General features: G+C 37.8%; 1 protein-coding gene and 1 pseudogene across 11 annotated transcripts in view; one reads left to right on the forward strand and one right to left on the reverse strand.

Moving 5' to 3' along the window:
* MGA (MGA, MAX dimerization protein) overlaps positions 1-22,239 on the forward strand; it is a 149,099-nt gene that overhangs the window by 49,320 nt on the left and 77,540 nt on the right. For all 11 annotated transcript variants that reach the window (XM_027553604.1, XM_027553603.1, XM_027553602.1 and 8 more), the window contains exon 2: positions 7,188-8,318. In XM_027553604.1, coding sequence (XP_027409405.1) covers positions 7,255-8,318 — 1,064 coding nt within the window. In that variant the 5' untranslated portion in view covers positions 7,188-7,254. The remainder of the gene's footprint in view (positions 1-7,187; positions 8,319-22,239) is intronic.
* LOC113900134 lies at positions 20,137-21,056 on the reverse strand (annotated as a pseudogene).

Raw genomic sequence — 22,239 nt, forward strand, 5'->3', positions numbered from 1 at the left:
GAGCTATGTTTCCAGCTGTTGTGTGAGTTGAGTGGGTTGGATGCACCTTCCAGAAAACACATGTTTAGGATTTGAGAAAACTTAGTGCCCTGGGTACCTTGACATACTTAATCCAAGGCAAGGTGGCTATTTGATTGCTGTCCATTTCTGCCATAAAAATTAGTTCTTTAAATTCTACTTAGGCAAGTATTAGGGACTTGCCAGCTTGCTAACCCTGAGTTGTGGTAAAGGGATCATTCCTAGGAATAGAAAATACTTATGAAGCCTGTATTAACGAATGGTAATTGGTGAAAGAAAGGGGTGGGGATGGGCTACTATCTTAGGTAAATGCAACTTCTTGCCTTAAAACCTAAAAGCATTTCAGATGTATTTTGAAATTTACCTTTCAAATTTAGGGTTGTAGTCATGATAAAATGCCCAGGGTATAGTTTCTGGTCCAAAGTAAGTGCTTACTATAGATAGTGAGTACCATGGCAACCCACTCCAGTGTTCTTACCTGGAAAATAAGGACAGAGGATCCTGGCGGGCTACAGTTCATAGGGTCGCAGAGTCAGGCACGACGGAAGCGACTTAGCACGCACGCACATCATTTATTTAATTATGAAAGTTAACCTAATGACGATTAAGAACGGATAGTTGGCGATTGTCTTTGCATCCCTTGCTGTCTTGTTTTCTGATTACTTTTGTATGTAAATTGTGCTTTTTAAAATCTTTTTCAAATTTCTGGGCCCATTGTATATTGATGAATACTGAAATTCAAGTGAATCTATTCTCTTACAAATTTGAGCTTCAGAAATGTAATTTAACCGCACTCTTGTAGTGAATAATTACGTTAAGGAACAAACTAACATCTCCATGCCTGCTGCTGCTGCTGCTGCTGCTGCTGCTGCTGCTGCTGCTGCTAAGACTCGTCAGTCGTGTCCGACTCTGTGCGACCCCACAGACGGCAGCCCACCAGGCTCCCCCGTCCCTGGGATTCTCCAGGCAAGAACAATGGAGTGGGTTGCCATTTCCTTCTCCAGTACATGAAAGTGAAAAGGGAAAGTGAAGTCGCTCAGTCGTGTCCGACTCTTCGCTACCCCATGGACTGTAGCCCACCAGGCTCCTCCGTCCATGGGATTTTCCAGGCAAGAGTACTGGAGTGGGGTGCCATTGCCTTCTCCGATCTCCATGCCTACCTTACAGTAATGCATTTACTGTATGAAAAGTTATGGTTATTTTTAGCAACTTTGAAAATACTCGGTTTAGGTTGAGTATCATCTGAATGTTTTGTAATGTTTTGTGTTTTTAAAGTAATAGTATTGGTTTGGAATTTTGGTGTACTTTGTTGCCGGGGTTGATTGGGGGTGGGGTGGGGGGAGGGGGAGACTGATACTAGTATCTGAATTAGGTAACTAGCTAGTAAACTAACTAATGTATTTTGTAAGTTGTATGAAGATCATGGCTTTAGTAGTTACTAAACATTTCCCAAAGAGGTCATTGGTGAAAAGATACTCAGAATAGGTACTCCGGAATTGTAACAGTTTTCTTATGGAACTTGACACATTACTGGAAAACATTCTCTGTGAAATCGCATTTGTGTGTTGATGTGAGTGCCTGCACCTTCTGATGTTGACAGTTTCAGAATGTTACTTAGAATATTTCCCAGCCACAACTGAATTTATCTCTGTAGGTCATTATTATAGTAATTCTATGTGGGTAACTGCTTGATCTTGAAAAGCTGAACTGAGATTTTTTTGAATGCTGAGTTATACCTGTATACCCAAAACTGTGGTCTTCCTTAATGCTTTCAGAGAATTTTTAGAATCTTTCTGGAAGGAGATTTATGGCTTCATGAGTAGCCTAAGTAATTTGATTTTTGCAATTGGTTAAAGTTATCTTAGACTTTAGAGTGGTATTTGTGTGTCTGACACAGCTGAATTTGCTGAATTGACTATCCTTTCTGTAGAAAATCCAATATTGTATTCCAAAAGCATAGGCATATTCCTTATAATGAAGTGAAATCCATGTTAAGAATTGTTGTGGAATAAAATTTTATTTGTCTGTAAACCTTTAGCAATGTATGGCTTAAGATAGATACTATTTTGTTTGTAAATTATGTTTTTGGTTTTACACATTTTGATCAATTTATGGAATAAACTTGACAGGAAGATTAAAAAAAAGACTATACAAATCAAAAGTCTGAAAGTTCAAACTTTTTTTGGACTTAATACACACATATTTACATTTATTAGATACTTGTGTACAGAGTGGAAATGAAGCAGTCTGACTCTTCTGAACTTAAATTTTGTGTTTCAATGAAAGGAAAATTTTGAAATGTGTATATATAATGTAAGTTTAAAATTTATTATAGTACAGTCTTTAAACTGGATTCCCATCAGTAGAATATTTGATATTTCATAGATTAATTTTTAAAAGATAATGATTTTTAAAGCATTGGTTAAAACTTCCTTGCCCACTTTTACCTGTAAAAATGATCTGAAAAATCAAGATTTTATTATTATAGAAGACAGTGTTTAAGAAATTCTTAACTCTTTAATGTCTTTGTAGGTTTGGGATAGCTAAACAATTTTTTCAAGTAGTTCTTTGCTGCCTGTCTTAAACGCATTTCATAAGTGTGTTTTTGCATAATTGCTTACAAAAATACTTGATTTGTAACAAAATTGAGCTTTGTGGACTAAGTACAAGATTAAGAGTTTATGTTATTTGATTTATATACAGTTTTATGTTTTTAGCTTTGTTTTATTTAACTAGAGGATAATTGCCTTACAATGTTGTGTTGATTTCTGTCATATAATAACCCGAATCAGCCATAGATGTATATATATCTTCTCCCTCTTGAGCATCTCCCCCGAATCTCAGTCCTGTAGGTTGATGCAGAACTTTGGGCTGGTTTCCCTGTGTTTTATAGCAGCTTCCCCTTAGCTATGTTATTTCACACATGGTAGTGTATATATGTCAGTGGTTCGCTCTCACCTCTTGCCCCCATCCCAGCATAAGTCCATTCTCCATATCTGCGTCTCTATTCATATTCCTGTCCTGCAAATAGGTTCATCAGTGCCATTTTCTAGATTCTGTATATATGCATTAAAATACGATATTTTCTCCTTCTGACTTACTTTACTCTGTTTGACAGGCTCTAGGTTCATCCCCCTGATTTTGTTACTTTTTATGGCTGAGTAATATTCCATTGAATGTATATGTACCACAACTTCTTTATCTGTTTGACAGACTCTAGGTTCATCTGCATTAGTTCAAATGACCTTGATTCCTTTTTATGTCTGAGTAATATTCCACTGTATGTATGCATCACAACTTCTTTATCTGTTTTTCTGTTGATGGACATCTAGGTTGCTTCCATGTCTTCTCTGTTGTAAATAGTGCTGCAGTGAACATTGGGGTACATGTGTCTTTTTGAATTACAGTTTTCTAAGGGTATATGCCCCCTAGTGGGATTGCTAGGTCATAATGGTTGGATAGCAGGGAGATCAAACCAGTCAATCTTAAGGGAAATCAACCCTGAATACTCATTGGAAGGACTGATACTGAAACTGAATATCTAGTATTTTGGTTACCTGATGCGAACAGCCGACTCACTGGAAAAGGCCCTGATGCTGAGAGAGATTGAGGGCAGAAGATGGCGTTAGAGGATGAGGTGACTGGATGGCATCACTGATGGAATGGACATGAACTTGGGCAAACTTCTGGAGATGTTAAGGGACAGAGAAGCCTTGAGTGCTGCAGTCCATGGGGTTGCAACGAATCAGATATGACTAGCTGACTGAACAACAACAATGGTAGTTTTATTCCTGGTTTTTTAAGGAATCTCCATACTGTTCTCCATAGTGGCTGTATCAGTTTACATTCCCACTGACAGTGCAAGAGGGTTCCCTTTTCTCCACATGCTTTCCAGTATTTATTGTTTGTAGATATTTTGATGATGGCTTTTTTGATCAGTTATACACCATTTTAGAGGTATTGGTTTTTATGAACTTTCTGAACTTTACTATTTTTATAAAAGTCACTGTATATTTGTGACTTATAAGTCTGTTTAAATTTTGTCTTATCAGTCTCTGATAGATGTTACTTAAACTAGTTTTAGGAAATCAATAAACTTAATTGCCTTAAGCCTGAGGAAACTTTTGAAAAGAATCATTCTAAATTTTATCTATCTCTTAAACTCCAAATCAGAGGAGAGAGCTTTTTTTTTTAACCTTTCCTAGGTATTAGTGCTTTAGTGTTAGAAAGTAGGGTTTCTATTTTCATATCTAGCCATTATCAGAAACAATAACCAACCTTTTTTGAAGTGTTGATCTTTAAAGTATTATCCTGAAGATAATGAATATTTTAAGTTTTGGAGCTTCCCCCCACTTTTCGGGGGGATCAAGTGGCCAGTCCTGAAAGATGTAAAATTCAGATCAGATGATTTTATTATTGCTTGTCAATAGCTCTGACGAAAAGTAAAATTAGACTTTTAATTAAAAAGAGGAATACCAGTAAGTGGCTCAGTTTGATTGGTCAAAAATTACTGATCCAGTTAAACAAGTGTGTGTGTGTGCGCTAAGTTGCTTCAGTTGTGTCTGACTCTTTGTGACCCTATGAACTGTAGCCCACCAGGCTCCTTTGTTGATGGGATTCTCCAACAGGTAAGAACACTGGAGTGAGTTGCCATGCCCTTCTCTAGGGGATCTTCCCAGCCCAGGGATTGAACCTGTGTCTCTTATGTCTCCTACATTGGTAGGTGGATTCCCTAGTGCCACCTGGGAAGCCTAGTGATGTAATATTTTTCTTTTTTGTATAAAAGCTAACTGAAGGTGATAGCTTTATATTTTGGAGAAGATTTAGGTAATTTATTTTAGCACATCACTTCAGTTGAATGTAACAAACCTGAGATTTCTTTATAATGGCTTATGGAGATATAATTCACATAAAATTCATGATTTAAAACATTTATATATTTATTTGACTGTACCAGGTCTTAGTTGCAGCATGCGGGGTCTTCAGTTGCTGGCATGTGGGCTCTTGATTGCAGCATGTGGGCTCTTGATTGTAGCATGTGGGCTGTAGTTCCCTGACCAGGGATTGAGCCCAGGCCCTCTGCATTGGAAATGTGGTGTCTTAACCACTGGACCAGCAAGGAGTCCCAAAATTCAGCATTTTAAAGGATACATTAACTGGTTTTTAGTTCTGAACATTTCCGTCAGTCTTACAGAAGACCCCAAGCTGTTAACAATTGTCCTCATTAATCCTCTCCCTTTTCACTGTCAGCCACTGATCTACTTTATAGATTTGCCTATTCTGGACATTTCTTATAAATGGAGTCATACAGTATATGTGTTTTTTTGTGTGTGTAACTTTTATGAATTAACTAATTTAGGCTTTTTTTTTTTTTTTTAATTTTTGGGTTGGGGGATAGGTTGTATGGTCACAAGGTAAAAAATTTGGAAAGTGTCCGAGTATTTTTCCAGCCACCCTGTTTTGCCTTGATAAAGCCAATACTACCAGTTCCTCTTCTGTCTTTGCAGGTAGTCTGTGTCAGGAAAATACATACATATTCTTTTCTTTCTTTGGCTTTTTCTTTGTTTAAACTTATAGAAGTATATAGCATAATCTATAATTCTTTTGAACTTTATGCTTTGTATATCTTTTAGATAATATTAATGAGTCTATAAGATTTATAATTCTCTTTTGTAGCTGCAGAATATTCCACTCTTTCATAGTACCACCATTTATTACAGGTGTGTATGTGTGTGTTTGCACATATGTATGTAAGATAAAGTCCTAGAAGAACCATTGTTTCCTGGAATGTGTGCGTTTCTACTTTTGATACTTTCATACTACCCTCTGAGATTCTGTCATCTTACACTCTTAAGTGGCTAATTAGATGAGAATGCTGGTTGACATACACCTTTTCCAGCACCTTTGACAGACTTTGATTTTTGCCAAAAATTCTGCTAGGGTAAAAAGCAGTATCTTAGGGTGACTTTAATTCCTTCTGTTCTGTGACTGTGTACATTTTCTTAACTATTTGCAGTTCCTATCCTTTGTCCGTTTTTCTATTAGATTTTTTGTTTTTCCAATTTGTATAAAATTCCTTTTTATATTAGGGAAATGAGATCTTTATGATATGTTTCAGGTACTGTTTTCCAGTTAGTCATTTTTTTAATCTTACATGGATAGTTTTTGTCATATTAAAAACAAATTTATATGATTTTGAATTTATCAAAAATTTTATTTTATTAACTTCTAGGTTTTGTGTACTACTTATTATCAAAAAGCTTTTTTTCAAGATTTCTTTAAGAATTAAAAAAAATTACACTGAGTTGGGAATAGGGGGTGGGATTTAAGTGTTCGGTTTATTGGAATTTTTTTCAGTGTAAGGTCTGAGTTGTGGAGCCAACTATTTCTTTTTCCAGTAAGTTCTGGTGTTTTGTCATGTTTTCTTTAAATGTATGTACTAACAGGGCTTCCTTGATGGCTCAGTTCATAAAGAAACCACCTGCAGTGCAGGAGACCCAGGTTCCATCCCTAGGTTGGGAAGATCCCCTAGAGAAGGGAATGGCAACCCATTCCAGTATTCTTGCCTAGAGAATCCCATGGACAGAGGTGCCTGGTGGGCCACAGTCCAAGGGGTCCCAAAGAAGTGGACACAACTGAGTAACTAACACTTTCACTTTCATGTACTAATTAAGTTAAATAGCATTTTACTTGTGTATGAACTCATGCCAGTACTCTAATAAAAGAGGTGATTCTCTATACAGTGATAACATGGAAATTTGTTAATTTTTACTCAGGAGAATGTACTTGTAACAGAATCCTCTCAAATTAATTCATAAATAATTGGAATTCTTTTGGAATGTGGATAACTTTACAATTTAATCTTCTTTTAAGTCTATACTTTTATATTTTCATATAATTTTTCTAAAATGAATACTTTTTTTATGTGAGATGGTTGCATGTATAGTGAATTATTGAAGGATTGGGGTATGAGTAACTTAATTAGATTAAAATGAACTTTAAAAAGGTAGTCAAATATTCCAGAATGAATATCCTTACAGTGATTGAGAGAAAAGTAGAAGCAAAATCTTAGAAGAATTTAGGAATGTATTTTGGGATAACAATCATTCTTACATTTTTGTTAATAAAATAAATGTTCACTTGATTAAAGTGTTGTTTTGTTTTTTTAGGCTGGGAAGGCCATTGTGATTATGTGGTAACTACAATTATCTTACTACTGATTTTCCCACTGGAATCATGGAGGAGAAACAACAGATTATATTGGCTAATCAAGATGGTGGGACAGTGCCAGGAGCAGCACCTACTTTCTTTGTCATCCTGAAACAGCCAGGAAATGGCAAAACTGATCAAGGAATTTTGGTTACTAATCGGGATGCCTGTGCTTTGGCTAGCAGTGTGTCATCACCAGGAAAATCTAAAGGAAAGATTTGCCTTCCAGCTGATTGTACTGTAGGAGGAATCACTGTCACCTTGGATAACAATAATATGTGGAACGAATTCTATCATCGAAGCACAGAGATGATTCTGACGAAGCAGGGGAGACGCATGTTTCCTTACTGTCGTTATTGGATAACAGGTTTAGATTCAAATATGAAATATATCCTTGTCATGGATATATCTCCTGTGGATAATCACCGTTATAAATGGAACGGTCGCTGGTGGGAGCCCAGTGGGAAGGCTGAGCCCCATGTTTTGGGGAGGGTTTTTATTCATCCAGAATCTCCTTCCACGGGTCATTATTGGATGCATCAACCAGTGTCTTTCTACAAACTCAAACTTACAAACAATACACTGGACCAAGAAGGGCATATTATCTTGCACTCTATGCATCGCTACTTGCCACGGCTTCACTTGGTGCCTGCAGAAAAGGCTACTGAAGTGATACAATTAAATGGCCCTGGTGTCCACACTTTTACCTTCCCACAGACTGAATTCTTTGCAGTAACAGCTTATCAAAACATTCAGATTACCCAGTTGAAAATAGATTACAATCCATTTGCTAAAGGCTTCCGGGATGATGGGCTGAATAGTAAGCCCCAGAGAGATGGAAAGCAAAAGAACAGCTCTGACCAAGAAGGGAACAGTGTTCCCAGTTCTCCTGGTCAACGGGTCCGTCTTACAGAAGGTGAGGGGTCAGAGGTGCAGCTAACAGATTTGGATCCTTTATCAAGGGGTCAGGAAACTTCAGGCAAGGGTTTGGAGAAGCCTTCCCTTAATATAAAGCGAGATTTTCTTGGTTTCATGGATATTGATTCAGCCCTTGGTGAAGTCCCTCAGTTGAAGCAAGAGGTTTCTGAAAGGTAGGTAACAATTTTCTGTTCTTAGAGATAAAAGGAGGATTTGAATTTAAAATATTGGTTATGTGGACTCCTGACTTTAGGTATTAATAATGCAAGCCACTATAAAATACCCCACATTTGTGAAATAATAGTTGCTTTTCTGTTCTGCAAAATGATAGTTCATTTTTCTGTAATGAATATCAGTTGGGTTCACAATCTAGAATTGTAGGCAAATTAGATGACTTATCCCAGTGGGAACCTTAGATTTTTAGATTTGGACTTTTGTTAATCATGCATGTTTGTCTATTCCTTGTTAATATATAGACAGCTTTTAAAAAGTATTAAAATATAGTTCATATATAGTATATATAGACAGCTCTTGATTAATTGGAGAAGGGAAAAGAATGACCCCCAAATCATAATTGAAATAAGACTTATCCAATGAGGCTCAGAAGAAATTGAAAGTAAACTAATTTATGTCTAGTACGTAAGAATTTCCTGGGACTTACCTGGTGGTTCAGTGGCTAAGACTCCATGCTTCCAGTGCAGAAGGTCCATGTTCAATCCCTTGTCAGGGAACTGGATCCCACATGCTGCAACTAAGGGCCCTGCATGCTGCATCTAAGACCCAGCGCAGCTAAATAAATACGAATTTTTTGTCCTGTGGACATCCTGATCCATAAATTTCCTGACTAAAAACAAGCTGAAGGTTATTACATGTTAAAATAACATGATACACTGTTGCACTTTTAAAATTTGAACTTGTGTTATTTATTTTTATTGAAGGCTTTATTTTTTTAAGAGCAATTTTAGGTTTGCAGCAAAATCGAGATCAGAGTTAGATATTTCCCATTACAGCTTCTGTCCCCACACATACATAGCCATTCCCATTATCAACATCCACCACCAGAATGGTGCATTTGTTTATAATTGATGAACCTATATTGGTGCGTCATAATCACTCAAAGTCCATAGATTGCATTAAGGTTCACTCTTGGTGGGTTTGGACAAATAATGTAAAGACATGTATCCACCATAATAGTATCATACAGAGTATTTTCATTGCCTTAAAAATCCTCCATGTTATACCTGTTAATCTCCTGTTCCCCTCGCCTCTGGCAACCTCTGATCTTTTTGTTGTCTCATAGCTTTGTCTTGTCCAGAATGTCCTATGTCTGGAATCATACAATGATGTAGCCATTTCAACTTGGCTTCTTTCACTTAGTAATACGTATATAAAGTTTCTTCATGTCTATTCATGACTTGATAGCACATTTTTTTTGTTTGGTCGTATCAGTTCATTTATTCAGTCATCTCTTGAAGGACATCTTAGTTGCATTTCAGTTTTGGCAGTTACGAATAAAGCTGCCATGAACATCTGTGTCCAAGTCTAATGTCCATTTGGATAGATACCAAGGAGCATGGTTCCAAGACTGGATGGTAACAGCATGTTTGTTTATTTATTTGTTTGTTTTTTTATTTATTTGGCTGCCCCAGGTCTTAGTTATGGCACACGGGATCTTCCATCTTCATTGTGGCATGCTTGATCTTTAGTTGTGGTATGTGAACTCTTCAGTTACAGTATGTGGGATCTGGTTCCCTGACCAGGGATCGAACCTGATCCCCCTGTGTTGGAAACGTGGAGTCTTAGCCACTGGACCACCAGGGAAGTCCTGGTGACAGTGTATTTAGGTTTATGAGAAATTGCCAAACTCTTCTGTGAATGAGAGTTCTTGCTGCTCTACATCCTTGTCAGCATTGTCAGTTTTCTGGATTTTGGCCTTTCTAATAGGTGTGTAGTAATATCTTGTTTAAATTTGCCTTTCCCTGATGACATGATGTGGTGCATCTTTTCATATGCTTATTTGCCATCTGTGTATCTTCTTTGTTATCTGTTAAGGTCTTTGGCTTATTTTCTAATCAGATTGTTTTACTGTTGTCTTCAGACTTCTTTGTATATTTTGGATAACATGCTTTTGCAAATATTTTTTCCCAGTTTGTGGTCTGTCTGCTCATTCTCTTGATGTTGTCTTTCACAAAGCAGAAGTTTATTATCTTAATGAAGTTCAGCCTATCAGTGATTTCTTTCATGGATCATGCCTTTGATTTTGTATCTTAAGAAGTCATTGCCATATTGAAGGTCATGTAGGTTTTCTCTTAGGTTATCTTTTAGGATTCTTAAAATTTTGTGTTTTACATTTTGGTTTATGATCCATTTCAAATTAATTTATGTGAAAGTTGGAAGGTCTGTGTCTAGTCATTTATTTTTGCATGTGGATGTCCTGCTATTTCAGCAGTGAGAAGACTCTCTGCTCTGATACTGTCCTTGCTTCTTTGTCAAAGATCAGTTGGCTCTATTTGAGTCTATTTGTGGGCTCTCTAGTCTGTTCCCTTGACCTATTAGTCTCTTCTTGTAACAGTACTACACCGTTTTGATTACTGTAGCTTTTTAAGAAAGTCTTGAACTTGGGCAGTGTCAGCTCTCCAACTTTGTTCATTTTCAATACATGTTGGCTATTCTGGGTCTTTTTCGTCTCTATATAGTCTTGAGAATCAGTTCAACCATATTCACAAAATAACTTGCAGGGATTTTGATTATGCTTGCATTGAATCTATAGATCGAGTTGGGAAGAACTGACATCTTAACTGTATTGAGTCTTCCTGTTCATGAACATTGACTACCTCTCCATTTATTTAGTTCTTTAATTTTTTTCATCAGCGTGTTTTCATTTTCCCCATATAGATCTTGTATATATTAGATTTATAACTATTCACTTTTGGGGAGTGATAATGTAAATGGTATTGTGTTTTCCACTTGTTCTTTGTTGATACATAGGAAAACTATTGAATTTTGTACTTTACCCTCATAATCTGCAGCTTGTTTATTAGTTCCAGAAGTTTTTTGGGGATTCTTTGACATTTTCTACCTAGATGATCATGTCATTTGTGAACAAAGATAGTTTTATTTCTTTCTCTCAAATCTGTATTATTTTTATTTCCTTTTATTGCATTCACTAGGACTTCCAGTAAGATGCCGAGAAGGATTGATGAGAGCAGACATCTTTTCCTTCTTTCTTATCTTAGTGGGAAAGTTTCTAATTTGAGTTGAGAAAGGTCCCTTTTATTTGCTAGTTCACTGAGAGTTTTTATCATGAATGGGTGGTGGTGTTCAGTCACTAAGTCATGTCCAACCCTTTTCAACTCCATGAACTGCAGCACGCCAGGCTTCCCTGTGCTTCACTATTTGCTGGAGTTTGCTCAGATTCATGTACATTGAGTTGGTGCTGTTATCTAACCATCTCATCCTCTGCTGCCCCCTTCTTTTGCCCAGCATCAGTGGCTTTTCCATCTTCAGCTCTTCACATCAGGTGGCCAAAGTTTTGAAGCTTCATCATCAGTCCTTTCAATGAATATTCAGGGTTGATTTCCTTTAGGATTGACTGGTTTGATCTTGATGTCCAAGGGACTCTGAAGAGTCTTCTCCAGCACCAAAAATAGAAATCATCAATTCTTTGGCACTCAGCCTCCTTTATGGTCCAACTCTCACATCTGTACATGACTACTGGAAAAACTAAAACTTTGATGTTACGGACCTTTGTTGGCAAAGTGATGTCTCTGCTTTTTAGTATGCTGTCTAGGTTTGTCACAGCTTTTCTTCCAACGAGCAAGTTTAATTTCATAGCTGCAGTCACTGTCCACAGTGATTTTGGAGCCCAAAAAAATCTGTCACTGTTTCCACTTTTCCCCATCTATTTACCACAAAGTGATGGGACCGGATGCCATGATCTTAGTTTTTTGAATATTGAGTTTTAAGCCAGCTTTTCACTCTCCTCTTTCACCCTCAGCAAGAGGCTCTTTAGTTCCTCTGATTTCTGCCATTAGAATGGTATCATCTTCTTAACTGAGGTTATTGATATTTCTCCTGGCAGTCTTGATGCCAGTTTGTGATTCATCCAGCCTAGCATTTCACTTGATGTACTGTGCATAAAAATTAAATAAGCAGGGTGATAGTATACAGCCTCGACGTGCTCCTTTCCCAATTTTGAACCAGTCCATTGTATCATGTCTGATTCTAATTGTTTCTTGACCTGCTTACAGGTTTCTCAGGAGGCAGGTAAGGTGGTCTGGTATTCTCATTTCTTTAATTTTCCACAGTTTGTTGTGATCCACACAGTCAAAGGCTTTATTGTAGTCAGTGAAGCAGAAGTACATGTTTTTCCAGAATTCTTTTGATTTTTCTAAGATCTAAAGGATGCTGGCAATTTGATGTCTAGTTCCTCTGCCTTTTCTAAATCTAGCTTCCATCTGGAAGCTTTTGGTTTACGTACTTTTGAAGCCTAGCTTGGAAGGATTTTGAGCATTACCTTGCTACATGCGGTCCTTCCTTGTGGCTCAGATGGTAAAGAATCTGCCTGTAGTGCAGAAGACCTGGGTTCAATCCCTGGGTCGGGAAGATCCCTTGGAGAGGGGAATGGCTACCCACTCCAGTGTTCTTGCCTGGAGAATTCCATGGACAGAGGAGCCTGGTGGGCTATGTAGTCCTTGGGGTCTCAAAGAGTCAGATTAACACTTTTCATACTTTTTGCTAGTATGTGAAATGAGCACAGTTGTATGATAGTTTGAACATTCTTTGGCATTGCCTTTCTTTGGGATTGGAATGAAAACTGACCTTTTCCAGTCCAGTAGCCACTGCTGAATTTTCCAAATTTGCTGACCTATTAAGAGCAGCACTTGGACAGCATCATCTTGTAGGAATTTAAATAACTCAGCTGGAATTCCATTACCTCCACTAGATTTGTTCCTAGTAATACTTCCTAAAGCCCACTTGACTTTACACTCTAGGATGTCTGGCTCTCGGTGCGTGACCACACCATTGTGGTTATCTAGGTCATTAAGACCTTTTTTGTATAGTTCTTATGTATATTCTTGTCACCTCTTCTTAACTTCTGTTAGGTCCTTGCCATTTCTTGCCCATTTCTGGTTTTGATCTTTAGACAAAACCAGAATGATCAAAGATATTTCTGGTTTTGTCTCTTTTTGCTTCTTTATTAGGATTTTCATTTCTCTGCTTACATTGCACATCTGTTCTTAGCATAGCCTGCCAGGCTCCTCTGTCCATGGAATTCTCCAGGCAAGAATACTGGAGTGAGTTTCCATTTCCTCCTCCAGGAGATCTTCCCAATCCAGGGGTTGAACCTGAGTCACCTGTACTGCAGGCAGATTCTTTACCACTGAGCCAACGAAGCCCACATGTGGTCTACTTTATTTATTAGAATTCTTAGCATGTTAATCATAATTTTAAATTCCCGATCAGTTAATTTCAACATTCCAGTTTGATAATTTTGATGGTTGCTCTGTCTTCAAGTTGGGGTTTTTTTTTTGCCTTTTAGTATGTGTTGTAATTTTTTATGGCTAGTTAGACAGGATGTGTTAGGTAAAAGGAAGTGTTTTATATAATAAGCTTTTAATAATGTTGTGTTAAGGCATGGATGTGAGGGAAAGGGAAGTGTTCTAGTTCTGTGATTAGTTCTCAGTTTTTAAATGAGTCTGTGCCTCTGGACTGTGAACTTCACAGGCGCTCCTCATATCCCTTCTTGCCCCCTTAAGTTGGACAGGATTGGCTCTGGTAGGCTGGAGTTGGGTAATTTCCCTTTCCCTAGGTCAGTTAGGTTCTGATAAAACCCCACGAAGTTAGACTCTGGTTAACTCATTTCTCTCTAGAGATTAGGCTTTGTTGTTAAAAGTAACAGAGACCACCCCTCCGAGCCACCTGCACTCCAGGATTTTTCTCATGAGTTGAAATTTACTGTGAGATCTGGTCTAGCTCCTAGAGGAAAACTTACAGAAATGTGGGAGCCCCCCTATAACTGGGCATCCCTGGAGTTTTAAACTCAGGCTGTCTAACACTGAGCGTCCAGCAATTTGTCAGTTACAGTTCAGGTTTTTCTACCCTGGCACTGATTCCCAAGGTGGAGTCTGTTGTCAGTTACTGCTCCATTAAACCACGATCCCCTGTATTTACCTGTCTGTTTCAGCAGTTTGTACTGTCTCTTATGGATTCAAAATAATTATTGATTTTTCAGTCTATTTAACTCTTTCTTTGTTAGGACCTAGTGGCTGTTTCTAATCTCCTTACATTTGCTACTGAAAATTTGCCTTATTTCAATGTTAAAATCCAAGTTTGGCAGAAGTACATCCCAGCCCAATACTTCTACTTTATTTTTCTCAATTCATATTCCACTAATAGCTACTATGGAATCCCCACATTCATGAGCTCCCCTTGACTTGTTTATGGGCAAGTTAGTTCTTTGCTATTTTCTAAGGGTTATTAGCAGGTGGAGTGGATGTTACTCAGGCAGCATACAGGTTTTTCTTTCTTCCTATCGAGAGAAAGTGTTTTTCAGTTTATACTTTTTACTGTGGTGTGTGTATCTATATATATTGCAGTTGCAACTAGTGGATGCCATCTATAATATTTGATTCTCCAGTCTCTTTCTAATCATCTTGATTACCCAATATAAGTTTTAAACATTTCAACACCAATATTTAAAAAAATTTATTTTATTGAAGTACAGTTGGCTTACAGTGTCTTACTAATTTCTGCTGTACAGCAAAGCAGTTCAGTTACAAATATATTCTTTTTCATCGTGTTTTATCACAGGACATTAATACAGTGCTTTATAGCGGTACTGTGAGGTTTATCCATGCTGTATATAATAGTTTGCTTCTGCTAATCTCAAACTGCCAGTCCATCCCTCCAGTATTCCACTGTCCCCTTGGCAACCACAGTCTGTTTTATATGTCTGTGAGTCTGTTTCTGTTTTGTGAATAAGCTGATTTGTGTCATATTTTAGATTCCTTATGTGAACATGAAAGTGAAAGTCACTTAGTCGTGTCCGACTCTTTGCAACCCCATGCACTGCATAGTCCGTGGAATTCTCCAGGCCAGAATACTGGAGTGGGTAGCCTTTCCCTTCTCCAGGGTATCTTCCCAACCCGGGGATCGAACCCAGGTCTCCTGTGTTGCAGGTGGATTCTTTACCAGCTGAGCCACCAGGGAAGCCCAATCATATTTTAGATTCCTTAATGTAAGTGATATCTTATGGTATTTGTCTTTCTCTTTCTGACTTCACTTAGTGTGGTAATCTTTAGGTCCATTCATGTTGTGGTAGATGGCATTATTGTTCTTTTTTTTAATGGCTGAGTAGTATTCCATTTATATATGTACCACATTTTCTTTATCCATTCTTCTGTCATTCAGATGTTTAGATTGTTTCCATATCTTGGCTATTATGAATAGTGCTACTATGATGATCTTAGGGTGCATGTATCTTTCTGGATTATAGTTCTGTATAGATATATACTCAGGAGTGGGATTGCTGGATCTTGTGGAAACTCTATTTTTAGCTTTTTTGAGGAACCTCCATGTTGTTTTTCATGGTGGCTGCACTAATTTACATTCCCACCAATAGCATAGGAGGGTTCTCTTTTCTCCCACATTGTTTCCAGCATTTGTTGTTTGTAGACCTTTTATTGATGGCTGTTCTGACCAGTGTAAGGTGGTATCTCACTGTGGTTTTGATTTGCATTTCTCTAATAATTAGTGATGCTGAGTATCTTTTCATGTCCCTCTTGGCCATCTGTATGTTGTCTTTGGAGAAATGTCTGTTTAGATCTACTGCCTGTCTTTTGATTGGGTTGCTTGTTTTTGTTACTGAGTTGTATGAGCTGTTTGTATGTTTTGGAAATTAAGCCCTTTTTGGTCACATCATTTGCAAATATTTTCTGTATTTGTCTTTTCATTTTATTTATAGTTTGCTTTGCTGTACAAAAGCTTATAAGTTTGATTAGGTCCTATTTGTTTATTTTTGCTTTTATTTCTATTGCTTTAGACTGACATAATAAAACACTGATAGGATTTATGTCAGAGAATGTAATGCCTATGTTCTCTTCTAGGAGTTTTATGGCAGCACCACTATTTTCACCCTCATAATCCAAAAACAGTTTAATCTATCCTTGAGTGATAGAGAATTTACTTTTAAAATTACTTTGGAGGCCGAGGTGAGAAGGAGTTTGTTAGCTGAAGGAATCGTGTATTTCTTCAGACAGTAGTTTTTGGTGTCACGTGTTGTTCAGTTGCTCTTTTGTGTCCAACTCTTTGCGACCCTATGGACTGCAGCATGCCAGGCTTGCCTGTACTTCGTCTCTTGGAGTTTGCTCAAACTCATGTCCACTGAGTCAGTGATGCCATCTAATCACCTCATCCTCTGTCATCCTGTTTTCCTCTTGCCTTCAACCTTTCCCAGCATTAGGATCTTTTTCCAGTGAGTCAGTTCTTCATATCAGGTGAACAAAATATTGGAGCTTCAGCTTTCAGTATCAGTTCTTCCAATGAATATTCAGGATTGATTTCCTTTAGGATTGACTGGTTTGATCTCCTTGCTATTTAAGGGACCCTAAAGAGTCTTCTCCAGCACCACAGTTTGAAGGTATCAGTTCAAACTGATACTTGAAGGTATCAGTTCTTTGGTGTTCAGCCTTTTTTATTGTCCAGCTCTCACATCTGTACATGACTACTAGAAAAACCATAGCTTTGACTATGTGGACCTTTGTAGGCAAAGTAGTGTCTCTGCTTTTTAATACACTGTCTAGGTTGGTCATAGCTTTTCTTCCAAGGAGCAAGCGTCTTTTAAGTTCATGGCTGCAGTCACCATCAGCAATGATTTTGGAGCCCAAGAAAATAAATCTGTCAATGTTTCCCTATCTAAATCTTAAGATTCTGATCTTAAGAGTTAAGAAAATGGTTCCGATTTATGAATGCATAAATATCTGTTACTGAAGAGGAAAAAAACCAACTTGATGTGCATGCTCCAAGAAATAGTATTATCGTCTATCTGAAAATGGTTTTTAGCTATATGCAGACTTTGTCTTTAGATGCTTGGTTTGGGAGCTGAGATTATTTTGAGGCAGGGCTTGTGGTGAGAACTCTTAGGATTTACTCTCTCAGTGACTTTAATATATAACATATAGCAGTGTTAATTATATCAATCATGTTGTGCATTATAAACCTAGTACTTATTTTATATCGGAAGTTTATGCCTTTCCACCACCATCATCCAGTTTCCATTCCCCTGCCCCCAGTAACCACAAATCTGATCTCTCTTTCTGAGTGTATATTGAAGTATAATCGACCTACAGTACTGTTCATTCTGGTGTGTAGCATAGGGTGATTTGGTATTTGTGTACATTACAAAGTGATCACCATGATAAATCTGTTATCATTTGTCATAATGTAATTTTACATTTTGTATATATTGCATTAATCGTGTATTAATATATATTACATTATTATTGGCAGTATTTCCTGCACTGTACGTTTTATTCCTGTGATTCATTTACTTTGTGACTAGAAGTTTGTACCTCTTAATTTTCCTCACCTATTTCATTTATTACCTTTACTTCTCCTCTGGTAGCCATCTAGTTCTCTAGATCTATGACTCTTGTTTCCATTTTGTTATTTTTGTTCATTTCTTTTTTTTTAAGATTCTACATGTAAGTGAAATCATAAAATATTTGTCTTTTTATGTCTTGACTTCTTTCACTTAACACAGTATCCTCTAAGTCCATCCATGTTGTTGCAAATGGCAAAATTTCATTCTTTTTTTTTTGTGGCTAATATTCATCTATCATCTTTTTTATCCATTCACCTATTGATGGACACTTAGATTGTTTCCATATCTTAGTTATTGTGAATAATGCTGCTGTGAACATAGATGTGCATATGTCTTTTTGAATTAGTGTTTTTAGTTTCTTTGAAAAAGTACCCAGAAGTGGAATTGCTTGGCAGTTTCTATGGCAGTTTTATTTTTAATTTCATGAAGAACCTCGATACTGTTTTCCATAGTGGCTGCACCAGCTTACATACCTACCAACAATGCCTGAGGGTTCCTTTTTCTCCACTTTCTCTCCAGCACTGATTATCTGTTGTCTTTTTGATAATACCATTTTGACAGGTGAGGTGATAGCTCATTGTCTCTCTCTTTAGTCGCTAACTCGTGTCTGACTCTTGCAACCCCATGGACTGTAGCCTGCCAGGCTCCTCTGTCCTTGGGATTCTCCAGGCAAGAATACTGGAGTGGGTTGCCATTGTCTTCTTTTGGGGATCTTCCCAACCTGGGAATTGAACCTGGGTCTCCTAAATTGCAGGCAGATTCTTTACCACCTGAGCTTTGAGGGAAGCTCTTAGCTCGTTGTGGTTTTATTTGTTTATGGTCGCACTGGGTCTTTGTTGCTGTACGTGGGCTTTCTCTAGATGCAGTGAGTGGGGGTTACTTGTTGGTTGTGGTGCACAGGCTTTTCATTGCTATGCCTTGTTGCAGAGCTCGAGCCCTAGGGCCCGTGGGCCTTCAGTAGTTGTCTCACGCAAACTCAGTAGTTGTGGCACATGGGTTTAGCTGTTCAGCGGCATGTGGACTCTTCTGGGAACAGGGATTGAACCTGTGTCCCCTGCATTGGCAAGTAGATTCTTAACCACTGGACCAACAGAGACGTCCTCATTAGGGTTTTGATTTGCATTTCCCTGATGATGAGTGATGTTGAGCATCTTTTCATGTACCTGTTGCCCATTTGTGTGTCTTTCTGGAGAAATGTCTGTTTAGGTTCTCTGTCCATTTCATGATAAGATTGTTTTTTTGGTGTTGAGTTAAATGGATTTGTATATATTTTGTATATTAACACTTTGTTAGATAATTGTTTGCATATATCTTCATTCAGTAAGCAGTCTTTTCTTTTGTTGGTGTTTTCCTTCCTTGTGCACAAGCTTTTTAGTTTGGTTATTCCCATTTGTCTGTTTTTGTTTTCCTTGCCTTAGGAGACATATTCAAAATATTGCTAAGACTGATAAAAGCATTGTTAATACTACTTACATTTTCTTCTAGGAGTTTTATGATGTCAAGTCTTACTTTTAAATTGTCAATCCACTTTGAGTTTATTTTTGTGTATCATGTGAAAAAGTCCAGTTTGATTTTTTTTGCATGTAATTGTCCAGTTTTCCCAACACTATTTATTGAGAAGGCTGTCTTTTTCTCATTGTATATTCTTATCTCCTATGTTGTAGATTAAATGCCCATGTAAGCGTGGGTTCATTTCTGGGCTATTCTGTTTCATCCTTCTCTGTCTACTTTTGTGCAAGTATTATATTATTTTGGTGACTATAGCTTTGTAGTCTGTTTGAAATCAGGGAGCATGGTACCTCTAGTTTGTTCTTCTTTCTCAGTATTGTTTTGGGTAGTTAAGTTAGGCTGTTTTGGATTTTCATACAAATTTAGAGTAGTTTGTTTTGGTTCTGTAAAAAATGCCATTGGTATTTTGGTAGGGATTGCAGTTAATCTATAGATTATCTTGAGTAGTATAGTCATTTTAACAATATTAATTCTTCCAGTCTGAGCAAAGTATATATTTTCATCTCTTGTTGTCTCAGTTCTTTTTCATCATTGTCTTACAGTTTTCTGAGTAGAGATCTTTTTCTTCCTAGATTTATTCCTGGGTATCTTATTTCTTTTTGATGCAGTTGTAAATGAGATTGATTCCTTAGTTTCTCTTTCTGATAGCTTGTTGTTAGTGTATAGAAGTGCAACAGATTTCTGTGTTTTAATTTTTTATCCTGCAGCTTAACAGAATCATTCATTTGTTCTAATAGTGTTATGGTGGTGTCTTTTGGATTTTCTGTATACAGTGAGTTTTACTTCCTACCCAGTTTGGATTCCCTTCTTTTTTTCCTTCTTTTATTCAGTTAATATTGGAAGTCCTAGCCAAAGGAATCAGATGAAAAAGTGGTGAGAGTGGGCATCTTGTCTTGTTCCTAATCTTAGAGGCAGTGCTTTCAGCTTTTTACCATTGAGGATGGTGTGTTTGTCATAATCAGCTTTATTATGTTGAGTTATGTTCCTTCTGTACCTATTTCGTTGATAGGTTTTATGATAAGTGGAATTTGAATTTCGTCATAAGCTTTTTCTGCATTGATTGAGATGATGTGATTTTTATTCTTCAGTTTGGTAACATGGTATTGCCAGATTGATTTGTAGATATTGAACCATCTTTGCATCTCTGGGATAAAATCCCATTTTATCAAGGCTTATGATACTTTTAATGTATTGCTGAATATGTTTTGCTTGTATTTTGTTGAGGATTTTTTCATTTATGTTCATAAGTGATACTGGTCTGTAGTTGTTTTTTTTTTTTTTTTTACAGTCCAGGTCTTTATCTTTACACCCATCAGGCCATGAATTGATAAGGAATGGGCTCCATCACTTCGAATTCCTTTTCATTGGTCCTCACGAAGTATGCTTCTCTGGGTGGAGCAGGCTGGCGCTTCAGCTGAACCCAAGTCTCTTTCTCTTTGGCTTCCTTCTTTTTCTGATCATTTTCCTTCACATGTTTCAGGAAACTATCTTGGCTCTTAGAGTGCTTAATATGCTCGATATGCACGTTAATTCTCTTGGCAAGAATCTTGCCCTTAACTTGTTTGTTTACAATGATGCCGACAGCATGCTGGGTAAGATTGTAGACTCTCACAGTTTTGCCATGGTAACATTTGTGGGGCATTCCATTTTGAACAGTACCCATTCCCTTGATATCTACAATATCACCCTCCTTGTAGATTCTCATGTATGTGGCCAAAGGAACAATTCCATGTTTTCTAAAAGACCTAGAGGACATATTGCAGGTGCCCCTCCTTGTTCCCTTTGTGTCGGTCATTTTGGCGAATTACTGGAAGATGGCGGTTCTGGCTGAAAAGTGGTCTTTGTTTTTTCTTTTTTGGAGGTGGTGATGTCTTTGATTTTGGTATCAGGGTAATGCTGATGTAGTAGAAGTTCAGATGCATTCTTTTCTCATAGATGTTTTGGAATGTTTTGAGAGAAATAGTTGTTAATTGTCTAAATATTTGGTAGTATTCACCTGTGAAGCCATCTGGTCATGGACTTTAATTTCTTGGGAGTCTTCTAAATTACTGATTCAGTTTTATCATTGGTACAGTAAGTCCCCTACATACAAACCAGTAAGTTGTAAACTTTCAAAGATGCAAATGTGTATTCTCTCAGTATCTGATGTGAATGAAGTTGCAGCTTACCCTCCATCTTCTGTTGCTGAAAACCTTTCAGCTCTACCATCCTACACCTCTTTCCCTCCTCTAGTCAGTAACTCTTCTTGCCTGTTCACTCGATGTCAGCCCCTGTATGCCAGCTGTTTTACTGTTCAGTTCAGTTCAGCTGCTCAGTCGTGCCCGACTCTGCAACCCCATGAATTGCAGCACGCCAGGCCTCCCTGTCCATCACCAACTCCCAGAGTTCACCCAAACTCATGTCCATCGAGTCGTTGATGCCATCCAGCCATCATCTGGATGGTGATGCCATCTATCTCATCCTCTGTCGTCCCCTTCTCCTCCTGCCCCCAATCCCTCCCAGCATCAGAGTCTTTTCCAGTGAGTCAGCTCTCCGCATGAGGTAGCCAAAGTACTGGAGTTTCAGCTTTAGCATCATTCCTTCCAAAGAAATCCCAGGACTGATCTCCTTTAGAATGGACTGGTTGGATCTCCTTGCAGTCCAAGGGACTCTCAAGAGTCTTCTCCAACACCACAGTTCAAAAGCATCAATTCTTCGGCACTCAGCTTTCTTCACAGTCCAACTTTCACAACCATACATGACCACAGGAAAAACCATAGCCTTGACTAGACGGACCTTTGTTGGCAAAGTAATGTCTCTGCTTTTGAATATGCTATCTAGGTTGGTCATAACTTTTCTTCCATGGAGTAAGCGTCTTTTAATTTCATGGCTGTAGTCACCATCTGCAGTGATTTGGGAACCCCAAAAAATAAAGTCTGACATTGCTTCCACTCTTTCCCCATCTATTTCCCATGAAGTGATGGGACCAGATGCCATAATCT

Source organism: Bos indicus x Bos taurus, chromosome 10 (assembly GCF_003369695.1).
Source record: "Bos indicus x Bos taurus breed Angus x Brahman F1 hybrid chromosome 10, Bos_hybrid_MaternalHap_v2.0, whole genome shotgun sequence".
Classification (NCBI taxonomy): domain Eukaryota; kingdom Metazoa; phylum Chordata; class Mammalia; order Artiodactyla; family Bovidae; genus Bos; species Bos indicus x Bos taurus.